Source organism: Macaca nemestrina, chromosome 10 (assembly GCF_043159975.1).
Source record: "Macaca nemestrina isolate mMacNem1 chromosome 10, mMacNem.hap1, whole genome shotgun sequence".
In the NCBI taxonomy this organism is placed as follows: Eukaryota; Metazoa; Chordata; class Mammalia; order Primates; family Cercopithecidae; genus Macaca; species Macaca nemestrina.
Window position 1 is genome coordinate 123233178 of NC_092134.1, and position 16314 is coordinate 123249491.

At 34.8% G+C, this 16314-nt stretch overlaps 1 protein-coding gene across 7 annotated transcripts in view; it reads left to right on the forward strand.

Moving 5' to 3' along the window:
- LOC105481365 (phospholipase C zeta 1) overlaps positions 1-16314 on the forward strand; it is a 53985-nt gene that overhangs the window by 523 nt on the left and 37148 nt on the right. For 2 of the 7 annotated variants that reach the window (XM_011740894.3, XM_011740902.3), the window contains exons 2-4: positions 149-297; positions 1332-1455; positions 14439-14670. In XM_011740894.3, the coding sequence (XP_011739196.2) occupies positions 287-297; positions 1332-1455; positions 14439-14670 (367 nt within the window). In that variant the 5' untranslated portion in view covers positions 149-286. Of the gene's footprint in view, positions 1-148; positions 298-1331; positions 1456-14435; positions 14671-16314 lie in introns of those variants that run through there. The other 5 variants (XM_011740940.2, XM_071072156.1, XM_071072154.1 and 2 more) reach the window with 5 other exon arrangements.

Sequence of the window (16314 nt, forward strand, 5' to 3'; positions counted from 1 at the left end):
GAGATGGTCAGAATGTAAGAAGCCAAACAGTTTCAAGGGCAGGGTAGTGCAGGTACTACATCTTGCTTACTGTTTCTACGGTGAAGTGTGAGCTAGCTTCAAAGAACAAAGGCGACAAACCACTGTGTGTTCTCTGCTTTCTCCCTAGAAAAGTGGTAACAGCTGAGGAGTATCAAGAAATTATTTTCTGCAAAGGGGCAGAGTTAATTGTATTTGGAACCCGTAACAGCACCTATTGGGGAAAGACTTCTAAGTGAGGAGAAACGGCTCTACAGGTCATGAAACTATGGAAATGAAATATCCATTGAGAGCTTCTTTCTGCCCCTCTTCTTTCTCCTGATTATCCTCTTTACTTGATGCTGTTATTCTTTTCGAAGAGTTCTGAATTTAAATCCTCTTCATTTAAGCTGAACTGCTTGTTCGATGTCTGTTCTGAGCTTTTCTAACTTTCCTTACATTCTGGTATCTTTTTCTTACAAGAAAATGAGCTTTATTTATTCTATTAAGTCATAACTATTAAATTTAAGGAGATCTCAATACATTTTAACAATCTGAAACTGAGTAGTTTTGCACAATTTTTACCTATATCTTTTATAATTTTGGTGATAATTGTCATTATCTCATTTCGATCTTAGTTTTTCAAATGGAAGTGTCCTAACTTTTGTAGTTTATCTATGATAAGTAAGCTTTAAAAATTTTTTTTTTTGTTTTCTCTTTCATACCAAATATACACTTACCATGGTATTTTTGATGCTTTTTGATGGTACTTAAAATGTTACTGTCTTGAGTGTGTGTATAGCTGGGCATTTGACTAATGTAGTAATAATAACTTTATCAGTCATGGTTACTATTTATTGAACACTAAGTAGCAGAAACCGTGTTCAGTGACATATTAGGAATTCATCTAATGCTTCCACCTTCCTTAAGATTCAGGGTTAATATGATCACCTTTCTGGATTAGAGAACTAAAACAGAGAGATCAGGTGAGAGATGATCTTGAAGTCTGGTTGCCTCCCAACTTCATGCCTTCAAGCAATAGATTGTAATAATGTTTTAATGTATTTTCTAAGTAATGACTTTAATTCTCAAATTTTAACTTTAATTCTTTTTTTGTATTTTTATTGTGGTATACCCTTTCATACCTTTACTATAGCATAGTAACTACTTAATTTTTTTAAAAAAATATTATTTATCATACAATTATCCTATAACTTACTTTAAGCATATTCTTTAAAAATAAAAGTAAGTACAGTAAATCAAATGTTTCTTTAGGAATTTTAAATACTCAGTGCCTTTCTATGAGAATTTCCTTAACTTTTTGTGCTTTCTACATGGTTTTTGTCGAAGATTCAGGATGACTTTAGAGGTGGAAAAATTAATCTAGAAAAAACTCAGAGGTTACTTGAAAAATTAGATATTCAGTGCAGTTATATTCATGTGAAACGGATATTTAAGGTAAGATGATATCCACCGCCTGCCTATCCTATCCTAGGAGGAACTTAATCCAATGTGAGTAAATGTCATATAAAGGTTAGTCTCTTAAGAAGAAAAACAATTAACTATACTAACTATATTTACAATCAAGATGGAGAGCATTTCGGTAGAAGGTAAAATTAGTTGTTGAGAAAATCTGAAATAATACCAGGAAATCAGTTTAGAATAATTTCCTGAGAATACAGAGATGCTAGCATTAAACCTAGGATTGGATGTCTAACTACATCTAAATAATAACGGTAACTGTATTAGATGTTAGTGATTTATAGAATCAGTGGTGAATAAGCCGAAATTTAGCAGAAGGGAGGAAATAATACAGATTAGCACAGAAATAACTAAAATAGAAAAGAAAAAAATTAGAAGAAATTGAGGAAATTGAGACTTGTTTTTTTGAAAAGTTAAATAAAATTGACAAATACTTAGTAAGAGTATGACAAAAAGAGAGAGGACTCAAATAAATAAAATCAGAAATGAAAGTGGAGACATTACAACAGATTTCACAAAAATGAAAAACACATAGGGACTGTTATGAGCAATCATATACCATAAATTTGAACAATCTAGAAAAAAAGAGAAATTTGAAGAAATATACAACCCATCAAGATTGAACCAAGAAGAACTAGAAAGGTTAAAGAGACCAATAGCAAAAAGGAGATTGAGAGGCTGGGTGCAGTGATTCATGCCTGTAATCCCAGTGCTTTGAGAGGCCAAGGTGGGAGGATCACTTGGGGCTAGGAGTTTGAGATCAGCCTGGGTAACATAGTGACACCCTATTTGAAGACTTAATTAGTAATCAAAAACTGCCCAACGAAGAAAAGTCCAGGACCAAATGACTTCACAGGTGAATTCTACCAAAGATTTCAAGAAGAATTAATACCAATCCTTCTGAAATGCTTCTAAAAAATTGAAAAGGGAACACTTCCAGTTTTATTTATAAGGTCAACATCATCCTGATACCAAAGCTGAACAAAGACACCACAAGAAAACAAAACTTTAGGCCAATATTGCTGATGAACATAGATGCAAAATTGCCTGACAAAATAATAGCAAACCAAATTTATAGCACTTTAAAAGGATCATATTCCATGACCAAATAATATGTGTCCCTGGCATGCAAGGATGGCTCAACATACAGAAATCAATCAATGTAATATACCACCTCAACACAATGGAGTATAAAAATCACATGATTATCTCAAAAACATAGAAAAAGCATTTGACAAAATTTAACTCCCTTTCATGATAATTCTCAATAAATTGAGTATAAAAGGAACTTAACATAATAAAGTCCATATATGAAAAGCCTACAGCTAATATCACATAAAATAAACTGAAAAAAATTTTTCTAAGATCTAGGAAAAGGCAAGGATGCCCACTCTCACCACTTCTGCTCTAGATGGTACTGGAAATCCTAGCCAAAGTAATTAGTCAAGAAATGAAAATAAAAGGCAATTACACTAGAATGGCAAAAGCAAAATTATCTCTATTCACTGATGGCACAATCTTACATGTAGAAACTTCTGAAGATTTTGTCAACAAACAACCAGAAGGCCAGGTGTTGTGGCTCATGCCTGTAATCATAGTACTTTGGGAGGCTGAGGTGGATGGATTACCTGAGGTCAGGAGTTCAAGGCCAGCCTGGCCAATGTGGTGAAACCCCATCTCTACTAAAAATACAAAAATTAGCCAGGCTTGGTGGTGCATGCCTGTAATTCTAGTTACTCAGGAGGCTGAGTCATGAGAATTACTTGAACCTGGGAGGCAGAGGTTTCAGTGAGCTGAGATCGTGCCACTGCACTTCAGCCTGGGCAACAGAGCGAGAGTCCTCAAAACAAAAAAACAAAACAACAACAACAAAAACAACTGCTAGAACTATTAAATTCAGTAAAGTTGCAAGATACAAAATTAGTATGTAAAAATTTGTTGCATTTAAATTCATTAACTCTGAACTATCCAAAAAGAAATCAAGAAAACATTTTCACTTACATTAGCATTAAAAAATATACAATGCTTAAGAATAAATTTAACCAAGGAAGTGAAAAACTGGCACGCCAAAACTGTAAACCATTGATGAAACAAACTTTAAAAGTTACAAATAAACAGAAAAACATCCCATGTTAATATATCCGTACTACCCAAGGTGATCTACAGATTCAATGTAATCCCTACTAAAATCCCAATGACATTTTTGTTTTGTTTTTATAGGAACAGAAGAAACAATCCTAAAATTCCTATTGGAACCAAAAAAGACCCTGAATAAACAAAACCAATCTTTAAAAAAGAAATATAAAGGTGGAGGCATCACAATTTTTGGTTTCCAAATCTGTTTAAAATACTGTAGTAATTGAGGCAGTATGGTAGGGGCATAAAAACAAATATATAGACCAAAGGAACCTAATAGAGGGCCCAGAAATAAACCCCTTTATATATAGTCAACTGATCTTCTGCAAAGGTACTAAAATACACAGTGAGGAAAAGAGTAGTCTTTTCAATAAATGGCACTGGGAAAACTGGATATTTACATATAAAAAATGAAATTGGACTCTGACCTTATCCCATACTCAAAAATCAACTCAAAGTCCATTAAAGAGTTAAACTTAAGACCTGAAACTATGAAACTCATAGAAGAAAATAGGAAAAAAGCTTTTTGACATTGGGCTTGGCAAGAATTTCTTAGATATGACTCCAAAGGGATAGTAACAAAGACAGGTAACAAAAACTTGTCTAAAAATAGAAAAGTGGGATTACATGAAACAAAGTGGCTATTGCACAACAAAAGAAATAATCAACAAAAATGTAAAAGCAATTTACAGAATAAAAGAAAATATTTGCAAACCACATATCTATCTGATAAAGGAATAGTATCCAAAATTGAATCCCAGAACTCAATAGAATAAAAACCCCAAGTAACCTGATTAGAAAACGTGCAAAGAGATTGTATAGACATTTCCCTAAAGAAGCTATACAAATGGCCAACAGGTATATAAATAGGTGCTCAACATCACTAATCATCAGGGAAATGCAAATCAAACCACATGAGATATCACCTCATACCTGTTAGAATGATTATTATAAAAAGTATAATAGAAAAGTGTTGGCAGGAATATGGAGAAAAGGGAACTCTTATATACTATTGGGGTGAATGCAAACTGGTACAACCACTGTGGAAAACAATATGGAGGTTCCACAAAAATTAAAAATAGAACTGCCATATAATCCAGCAATCTTATTTCTGGGTATATACCCAAAGGAATTGAAATCAAGAGATATCTGTACTCCCATATATATTGCAGCATTATTTTACAATAGCCAAGATATGCAAGCAGTCTGTCCATTATGAATGAATAAAGAAAATATGGTACGTACATACAATGAAATATTACTTATCCTGAAAAACTAAAGAATATCTTGTTATTTGTGACAACATGGATGAAACTAGAAGACATTATATTAAGGGAAATAAGCCAGACACAGAAGGACAAATAGTGCATGACACCACTTATGTGAGGAATCTAAAACAGTCAAACTTATAGAAGGAGAGAGTTGAATGATAGTTACCAGGGCTGAGGGAGGGGAAAACAAGGGAGTGTTAGTCAAAGGGTATAGTTTGTCCCAGTGTGCTACTGAACAGCATTGTACCCGTGATAAATAACACTGTGTTGCATATTTAAAAGTGTAAGAGGGTAGATCTTAGATTGAGTATTCTTATCACACACAAAAGTAATAAAGAGGGTCCAGGTGTGGTGGCTCACGCCTGTAATTCCAGCACTTCGGGAAGCTGAGGTGGGCAGATCGCCTGACCTCACGAGTTTGAGACCAGTCTGTACAACGTGGTGAAACCTTGTCTCTACAAAAAATACCAAATATTAGCTGGACCTGGTGGTGTGTGCCTGTGGGCCCAGCTACTTGGGCTACTTGGGATGCTGAGGTGGAGGGATCCTTTGAGCTCAGAAGATAGAGGCTGCAGTGAGCTGTGATGGTGCCGCTGCACTCTAGCCTGGGTGTCAAAGCGAGACCCTATGGGGAAAAAATAATAAAGAGGGCAGAAGGAAACTTTTGGAAGGAATGGATATGTTTGTGGCATAAATTGTGTTGATAAATTCATGGCTGTATACTTATCTCCAAACTCATCAAGTTGTATACGTTAAATATGTATACTTTCTGTGTGTCAATTATACCTCCATAAATAGATTTAAAAAATCAAGAAGGAATATATAATCTGAAAACATCTGTTATTTCACTTATTCCCCAAGAGAAAATCATCCAAAAATTATCTTTGTTTGAAGAACTAGTAGGAGGGAAACCTGGCTCAATTCTGTCACTAGATGACAGAAGGAAGGATCATTAACAAGATTAGGAAAAGCCACGTTAGCTGAATTTTGTACTAGGAAGATGTCAAATTTCTTGGAGAATCAGGCAAGAAATCTAGACTGGCCAATCCAGATCATTAGGAACATTAAAATCCTGAGTATGATTTTGTTTTTTGAACGTGAGTACTCAGATGACACAATCTGTGTTGAAGTTGTTATTGGTTACACAAACTGGGAAAGATCTGACATTTTACCCTCCTTGCAAGCTAACAAATTGGCCTGATGTAGCTCCGTGGAAGTTGGTGGAAGCAGGCTTGTGGGTCAAAAAAAAAAAAAAAGACAGCTTATTACTCACAGAAATGACAGTTGTCAGAGTATTAGCATTTTGATGTTATTTCCCCAAGCCCCAGTTTTTGAGGTGTGGTATGAAGAGGAACAAGTGATGCACAGTGGGTTGGGTTATAGAACAGTTACCTTAAGGTTAAGGAACTCGGGCCTTTTATGGTGGGCAGTAGGCCTACTTGATCTTTGCCCTGTAGATTGTCATCGTCATTATTATAGGGAACAGTAAACAAAACTGCTTTTTTTCTCTGGAAGGGGACACTATCTTTACCAAAGCTGTTCGCTATACAAATGTCCTTGAAAATCTAGTATGGAAGAAAAGCAATCAATACCTCTGCTCAGAAAACACACAGAAACACAAGAGACCTATGGAGAATTGTCTTCCAACAACCACTTCTCTCAATAAGATTTAGCCCTCAAGTTTACAAAGCACAAAGAGGAGGTTAAAAAAGAAAAGCCGTGCTTCTCAGGACACCCCAGTGAAAACAAAAGTTGCAGAACTGTTTCTCTGAATCCAAGCAGTGCGTGTGGCCATAAAGTATCAGAATTTTAATCAATTCATGACTAATACCACATTCAAAGAACACAAGTTTTTATGAAAATCTTTACATGCAGGATTTTTCCTCCGGTAGTATCTTCCAAAGGGAGAAAAGCTATTGCTTCCCGATTTAATAAAATTTGCATTAAAGACAAAATAAAAATAGTAATATATTGAAATCTGTATCACACGTGAAATGTTGTAAATATTATTCAGTGATTATCAGGTTTCTTTATGTTATCTTCAGGGCAGAGATATCTGAAGTGAAATTTAGTAAAATACATGCCATATTTAAAAGCATTACATAGGATGCTCGACCATTGTTAAAGTACAGAAATGGCTCACTAATTGAAATGTATGATTATGGACATGAGCAGGCCTGAAGATCTATTGTTTAGCAAAGCCTTTTTGGAGTGGCTATGAAAATAATATTAATTATAAAAATTAGAGAGGCAGGGTTTGCTAAGAATACTTCAAAACCCTCCTTAAAATAACTGTAAGTACTTTAGAAGCATAAATTACTTATACAAGGCTGATAATCATGATAAACTATTCTTATCTATTAACATAATTCTAGAACCACTAATTTAAAACTTTGTCGCCTTAGGCTAAATTGCCATGTAAGCATTAACATGTTGATTAAGTAGAATCCTTAGGGAAGGTGTATTGGTTAACTGTATTTGATGGATAGTTGAGGATTAAGCTTCTTACACATTCAGCTCACTTACTTCAACTCTTGTTGCTAATTTTTTCTCACTTTATGGATGCACCTTTTCCCAGAGTAAATAAAATGAGTCCTAATCAATCTTTGGTGATCAAAATCTTCTAGTCTCTCAGAGCACTAGAGATTCTTGGCTCAGGCCGGGCGCGGTGGCTCAAGCCTGTAATCCCAGCACTTTGGGAGGCTGAGATGGGTGGATCACGAGGTCAGGAGATGGAGACCATCCTGGCTAACACATTGAAACCCCGTTTCTACTAAAAAAATACAAAAAACTAGCCTGGTGAGGTGGCGGGCGCCTGTAGTCCCAGCTACTCGGAAGGCTGAGGCAGGAGAATGGCGTAAACCTGGGAGGCAGAGCTTGCAGTGAGCTGAGATCTGGCCATTGCACTCCAGCCTGGGCAACAGAGCGAGACTCAGTCTCAAAAAAAAAAAAAAAAAAAAAAAAAAAAAAAGAGATTATTGGCTCAAAGACATCCTAGTTGTTTACTACTTGGCAAATTAAAAGTCTCCCTGTGCAAATTTCTTAATCCATAGAATGGGACTACTAACATAGCTATCTCACATGATTGTTGTGGATATTAAATAAGATATTATATATGAATGTACCTAGTACCAGGCATGAACAAAGTGCTCAATAAATATATGTAGACACTGCATCAGTTAAGTATACACAATTGAATTACATTTGTTCATTTTCTAAGTAGCTGACATAAATTCTGACATGTTTATTTTCTTACAAGGTGACATTTTATTATAAATTTGAGTAAAGAAAATAAAACTTTATGATCCTGGCAATATATTCGAAACTTCTTTCTACAAGATTAATTATTGATTCATGGTTTGAGCAGCAATTCTCTAAGGTTTTTAAAACCCCTTTACTAAAAAAGACTATCGCTTTTATCATACAATAGTGTTTATAGCATTTAAAATATTTTATAGGAAATATATGTTATTTCAATACATAGTATGAGTGTTGGATTACACTTTTGATTGTTGGCTGAGTAAGAAATAGTATCCTTTGTAATTTCAGGAATGTTTTTATAGGATTTGCCCTGAGTCTTCCAATTCTCTAAGGAATTAATAGCCACTATTAAATCTACAGTATGTGCTGACACTCTGTAGGAAACTGTGAATTGTAAAAAGTGAATAAAGTGTTATCTCTCTTTTAAGGGCAGAAAAAGGAATGCAGAAATTACTGTTTTATAAGTAGCTTATAATATATCTCATGGGTAATACTAGCAGGGAATCTGAGAAGGGACTCTATTTAATTTGGGCTTTTATAGAAGATGCCATGATGGAAGTGGCATTCTTGCTGGACCTTAAATAAGAAGCAGTATGTATGGAGTATGTGGAAAGAGTGCATGGAGAATAAAAAGTAATCAAATATGACTGGAGTACAGGATGCATGAAAGGAAGTGGTAAGAAATAGTTGCAAATGACAGTTATAGCCAGACGATGGAAACCTTGAACAGTAGACCATGGAAATTATACTTCCTTTTGTAGGCAAGGGGTACTCACTGAAAATTCTTGAGTAAAGAAATATTACATATTTTAGGATAAATAACACGGCACTAGTTAGAATGGATTGGAAGCTAGTGTTCAGAAAGAGAGAAATTATTTCTCTACTGATTCTGCCCTACCTGGAATCAACTCAGCCCCTTATATTCTGTTTGGTTCCACCTCAAGTTTATGGTTTCTTACCTTAGTTGGTCCTCCACAATGTAAACTTTTAAAAAGTCTCATCTAAAAAATAAATAGCACCATATTCTCTTCTAATGTTACATTCTCTGTTTTAACAGATAAACCAAAAGAATCCTTTACATTTCTTTCTGCACTTGTTCAATGATCCATTGCAATCCGTTTTGCTTTCATACCTATCTCGAAGATCTTTTTAGGTCAAAAATGTTAAATCCACTGGTTAGTTTCTCTGTGCATTTCACTTATCCCTCTTTTTAAAAAATTTCCTTGTTCTAACTTCTATGACATCATTCTCTCCCAATTTTCTCTTAAAATTTGTGACCAGTCCTTCTCCTTCTGTCGTGTGACCATTCCTTCTACTCTCCTCTTAAAGTTGAGCTCTTTATATCCTTTATTTTTACATTACAAACTTTTCCTGAGCTATCTTATTGACTCTCAATGGTTACTTCTTAAATAGGAATAAGTTCCAGGTTTTCTATCCTGAACTTCAAAGAAATGTAAATGGCACCATTTATTCATCATCTGCCATAATGTAGACACTGATTAGGTTTGGCACTCATTTTATTAAAAACATACAAGGAAGTTATTGTTACCTTCTTTTTACACATAAGGATATTGAGCACAAGAATGTTGATATAATTTCTTCATATCTCACATAACAATAGAAACTCATGTCTGGGTCTGTCTAACTCCAAAGTTATTATTGTACTTTCTTCTATAGCTTATTGTTTTCCTCTATCCCTAACCCACAACCATTTGCCTACTGGCTGTCTCTGCTTAGATGTTGTCTCAGATGTACTTCAAATTTAATATGTTTAAAGTGAAACTCATCTTTCCCTTTTAAACTGTCTTTCTTCCTCTATTTCTTTGCTTGGTGATAGCAGCACCGTTCTCTCAGTTATCTAAGCAGAAATTGAAGAGACTTTCAGATTCTTCTTCTGACCCTATCTTTTTAGGTTCATATACTTGCTACACCATGTCAATTGTCTTGAACTACTTACTACTTATTGTGGTCGTCAGACCAGAAATGAAGCTGATTGCATTTCAATAAGTCCCAAGGTGACTCATATGTACATCAAAGTTGGAAAAATCCTACAGATTGGTTTGTTTTAAATCCCAACATCTACCTTCTACACTGCTGCCAGAGTAATTTTTCTAGAACAAAAATCTATGTGATTTCTCTCTTAAAACTAGTCAATAACTCTTTATTCTTTCCAAAGAAGTCTAAGTTTCTCACTGCGGCTTCTGAGGACCCCTAGGATTCAGCTGTGCCTCCTGCCTTATCTGCTCCTGCAGCTTCACTAACATTCTCTCCAATTACACTCTTCTGTTTTGTACTTTGTACCTTCATTTGCTCTGATCTTAACAAATAGAATTAGCCCCTTTCCTCCCTAATTTAGGCAAATATCTTCCTTCTCATCTCTGAAGATTTAGCTCCAGGATCACTTTTTCTATAAAGATTCTCCTTTGACACTCCAGGAAGAATTGTCCAACTTTCCTTATTATGTCTATTATCTATAAAATTTATTTTATTTTTAAAATTAAAAAAAAATTAGAGACAAAGTCTTGCTCTGTCACCCAGGCCAGAGTACAGTGGTGTGATTATAGCTCACTCTAGCCCTGGACTCCTGGGCTCAAGGGATCCTCCTGCCTCAGCCTCCAGAGGAGCTGGGACTACAGGCATGCACAAATGCACCTGGCTAATTTTTTTTTTTTTTTTTTTTTACATTTAGAGACAGGGTCTCATTATGTTGCCCAGGGTGGTCTCAAACTCTTGACCTCAAGTGCTCCTCCCACCTTGACTTCCCAAAGCTTGGGGGTTACAGGTGTGAGCCAGTGTGCTCCGCTACAAAGTTTATATTTCGGCAGCTATACACTTCCATACCTACTTTCTTTTTTTAGACTATCTGCTTCCAGAGGGCACTGACAATATGCTACTTTTGCATCCTTATTACCCAGTATACTATCTGACTCATATATTTGGTAAAGAGGAAAGGGAAGAAGAAAAGGAAAAAGACAAAATTGTCAAACAATTGAAACTAGTGTCAGAGTCTGGGAAAAAAGAAAGTGGCAAGTCCTGTCGTTTCCTGTAATATAATTTGAATGTATTTAGGCTTTATTTTTTGTATAATTTTAGATACAACCAACTTTAAAATGCTGTATCTTACATTAAAAGTCAATTCTGTCTTGATAAATCAGCTTTCTCATCACATTATTTATTTTAAATAACATTTCATATTTTTACTAGCAAACTGAGCATTGGAAATGGAAGATGGTGACAACATGGAAAGCCTTCATTCTGTTTTCTGAAAGTGTACACTCAGAATGACAGTCAATAGAATTATTTTGTATTCTTTTTTCCTTGTTTATTCAATCATTCATTTAAACATATAGTAATTAAGCTCCTACTCTAGGTAGGTCCAGTAGTAAGCATTGGGAATAAAAGGAATAAAATATCTACCTTCATGATGTGCATGGTCTTGAAGTATATGGTGTATTTCTGAATATATAAGACAGTGAATGAATTGTTTGGGAAAGTGCTTTTTGTAATGCTTTGCAAAGAATAACCACTTAAGGAACATTTTTTAAAGAGGAGAAAAATGATTTCTCTTATTATATGTTGTACTTTTAATGATTAATATGAAACATTTTAAAGGTGGTAGTGAACCCTGAGGTGGGAACTGAGATTTTGCATATCTTCTGGAATATGCATTTTTAAATCTCTTTTCCTATCCTCCTTAAGTCTAGGGAGATACTTAACTCCTTTATCTAATTATTGTCTAAATGCACTTATTTCATCAGATTCATAAAACTGGGTGGTAGGCCACATTCTGAATATCTCCAGTCAGGCAGGCACTTTTTTAGGTCCTGAGGATACAAGAAACAAATGACAAACTCACTGTCTGAGGCAATTCTAGAATGAATATAGAAAAGGGCTGTCATTCCAACCTTCTAAGAACTCAGAGAAGGGATATTTTAATGTAACATGGGGAGGAGATACAGAGGACCTAGGAAGATTTCTAGAGTGGGTGACACTTTTTCAAGGATTAGTAGAAATTGGTAATTTAAATAGAAAGAAGGATATTCCAGAAAGAAAAAACAAACAAACAAACAAACAAACAAATATCTGTACCATAGCAAGAGATGGTTTGGTATCTGTGCTAAAACTAATTCAGAGCACCTGAAGTATGAGGTGCAAGGAGGAAAAAGATAAGAGCAGAAATCATCCATGACATTTTAGATAGCCTTGGATGCTACACAATACAGTTGGGGTTTTGTCGTGAAGACAAAGGAGGTGCCATGAGAACTTTAAGAGGGAGTTGAGATGGTCAGATTTGCATGTTACAGAATTTATTTCTGCATATATATTGTTAATCTGTGTAATGGTATACGCACTTTTTTTCTTCCAACTGCTCCTCTGGGTGGTCTTATAGTTAGTTAAAAATCCTGGTCTACCTGTGTGGCTGGGGACAATTTACCTAAGATTTTTGCACTTCATTTTTCTCTTATAGGGGAGTCTAGTACATTGGCAGTCTGAGCTGCTATCACGTGCCTCAGCACTCAAATTGCACCTTCTTTCTTATTGCTTTTCTTCTCCCTGCTTCCCTTGATCATGAGGCTGCTATGTCCTATTTTTCTTCCCCATTGTTACTTGCTCCTTGTTGCTTTCCCTTTCCATTCTCTTTCTACTAAAATTAGATCTTCCCCTCTTCAGTGATACAACTCTCATTATTTTGTGTGGTTTTCATTTTTCTGTATTTGACTTTCAATTCTTCTTTGATTTTGATCAATTATAGTGATTCTTTGGATTCGTGGAATTTTGTTTGGATTTATATCTCCAATTCTTTTTAGTATCAGATGGCAATTTTGACCTTTTAGAAGAACACGAGACAAAACAAATTATCAGAGAACATTTCAGATGACCAAGCTTATACTCTGTTTGAAAGTAATACAACTTTCATTATTCAGTGAATAATGTATATTTTATTTTATGCTGCTATTCTGTAGAACCATAATTATTTATTTATATAACTTTCTATAACCAAAATTGTCAGGAATTACAGGCATCTTATAAATTTTTATTGACTTGCTTAAGATTTTATGACAAATAGGGAGTAGGATAAGGCTAAAATGGAATTAATTCTATAACATCCACTTCCACGGACCTCAAAATCCAGAATTTAAAAACAGTAAGTTGAAGCATGTTAGTTAAGTAAGGTAATGAACAATAAGCACGCGTTACTTTAAGATTATATAATTTTAAGGTGCTATCATTGTTTAATAAGCTCTGGAGACCCGGCATCTGATTTGACAACTACAGACTCCACCATGACACCATGCGCCTTCGACATATGCGTCTTGCATTCAAGCTGTTTACAATGTAACAAGAGAGTTAAGATGTTATAAAAAAGCATTTTTTAAAAAATTAAATCTCCCTCTTAGCTGAAATTCCAATTTCCCAGTTTTTTTATTTGTTGGTGATACTATAATTCTACTAGCTTTTCTTACTCTCCCTGACCCCGGTCATTCCTGAATTATTTCTCCCATTTTTCTAAATTTCACTGTGTCGAATCCTTCTGAATTCTCCCTTCGTCATTGCACTGAGGTCTGTTCTTTAGTGTCTGTTCACCACCTCCCACTTGAATTTCATCTTATCTGCTCTCTTACCTGCAGTTCTCTATCTCTTCCAATTGGAAATGTACAGCTAATCAAACCAGTCTTCTATTTTTGGTATTCATTGTCCTATTCAGAAACTCCCAGTTGTCCTGGTACTTTTAATAGCTTGCCTTTTCTCATAAAGTTCAAATATGACCTTTCGAATCCACTCTTTCTTATTGGAACTCATCTTGTTTGTACCTGCCCCAAATTCTTCAGTGATTACTCACACTCCACTTCCTCAAGGTATTGCATAACTACTACAGCTTCTGCAGTTTACATTGATCTTGAATGTGTCTGACTCACTCTGACATATATAGTCCAGGCTGCACACCAGTGGCATGAGTTTACACACTGCCTGGTATGGTTTTAAGAAGGTATCGAAGTAAAGCAGAATACAAAAATGAAATGTGAAATTGAAAGACAACTTGAAACCCTCATTTTCTCCCACACTCCTTTCTTTATCCCTGTAACCACTGGGTTTCAAGAGTTAACTAACCCTTTCCCAATTTTGACATCACTCCATGCAGTTTTATATATTTTATCTTCAAGAAGAATCCAATGTAAGTTTCATCTTCTTTCAAGTATAAATTACTATGTATTACATAAATACTCTACTATTCATTTTATGTATTTTTTATACTCACAATGTGAGCCCACCAGTCATTTTTTTTAGTAGGACAATGACAGGCTGAAACAAGGAAGAATCACCATAGAAGAATTTAGAGCAATTTATCGAATTCTCACGCACAGAGAAGAAATTGTTGAGATTTTCAACGCATATTCTGAAAACCGGAAAATTCTTTTAGAAAATAATCTGGTTCAATTTCTGACACAAGAACAATATACAACTGAGATGAGTAAAACTATTGCTTTTGAGATCATTCAGAAATATGAACCTATCGAAGAAGGTATGTTTGCATTTCAAAGTTTTATCAGCATATTTATTGTGAAGTATTTTTTTCTTTTTCCAAAAATTATTTTAAAGCAAATTATTTTTATGAATTATGGTTATCAAATTACAGTTTTTGGATGGGTCAAATATCTTTGGGAAAATATATTTTATAGAATTGATACCTTTTAGAATGCTATACTGTGCAACCGTGGCATCCTTTCCTATACATTGTTCAGCTCCTTCTTTCAACTGCTTCCATGTATCTCTCAAGTATTCAGAAATGAGCTTGGAGGTGAAAGTAAGACAACGATTCTATTACATTTACCCTATTAGAAGAAAGTATCTTGATCTCCTGAATAAGATAAAACCCCAGTTATAGGTGGTCTTCCATTTTAATGCATTCTATTATTGAAAATATGTATGAAAATTAAATGTGCTGAATGAAAAAAAATCTAAGAAGAAAATATTATAAAATGATGAATTTTACTTTGTTTATAAATATAATTATCTACAACATTTCATAAATATATAAATATATATCCTTTTTGCTTTCTCTTCATTTTTGAACACATAGTGATTTGGTTTAAATTAAATGACCATTTAGTCTAATGATCTGTCATAGAATTTGTGATCTTTGTTCCATCTTTCAATGGGTAAAAACACTTCACAGTTTTTCATTTATGCTCATTTTGAAATAAAATTATAAACACATAATACAATAAAATATTCATATAATGGCACCAAAACATTGTTAAAGCACAATGTTTGACCTTACAGAAATTATCTGATAGAACAACTCAAAATATTCACCTAGAAGGGGCGTATGAAAGTTCAAGTTTTGCCTCTTTAAGTTGGTTTAGGCTACCAATGTTTGACACATGATAATGTAGGTACTAACAAACCCAAACTTATTTCTGCATTGGATCATACATTCATAATTTATTCAAATATTTATCTGCGTTAATCAAGTATGGTTTTGGGGACTGAAGATATAGTGAAGAACAAGGCAATTAGGTCTTGAATTCCTGATGGGTTGGAGGAAAGTTGACAGTAAATAATGAAGCACGTAAAAGGATAACTTAAGAAAGTGCTATGTGATATGGAAACATAGAGCAGGGAAGGTGATGGAGAGCAGATGACCTGGGAGGCCTAGTTCAGGTTGGGTGTTTAGGAGAACCCTCTCTGAGAGTGTGAGATTTGAGCTGAAACTTAAACGGAAAGAACGGACAAGTTATGTGACACAATGAGAGAAGTGTCTAAGGTACAAGAAAGGGAAACTTTAAACCTGAGTTGAAGAACTGAAGGAACAGGAGGACTGTGTGGTTAGAACTTTGAGAATGAGGGGGAGATGAGTTTGGAGAGACTGGCAGAGGGCCACAATAAAAATTCTGGCTTCATGACTCAGTGCCATGCAAAGATTTTGGAGGGTTCTCAACATTGTAGTGGTGTCATTGAGTTCAGTGTTAGTGACAATTTGGTCTCAGCACCATTAAACTTTTGCAGGTTTGCAGCAAGGTAAAGAGCTTGCACCGGAATATTAAGCAACTGTATCACTAAGCAGAACTGATGAGTTCAGTTTACTTTTTTTTTCATAGCAAGACTTTCTCTAAGGAAGTAGTGAATTGATTTATGTTCTAGCTCAAGCTCTTTATGTCATTGC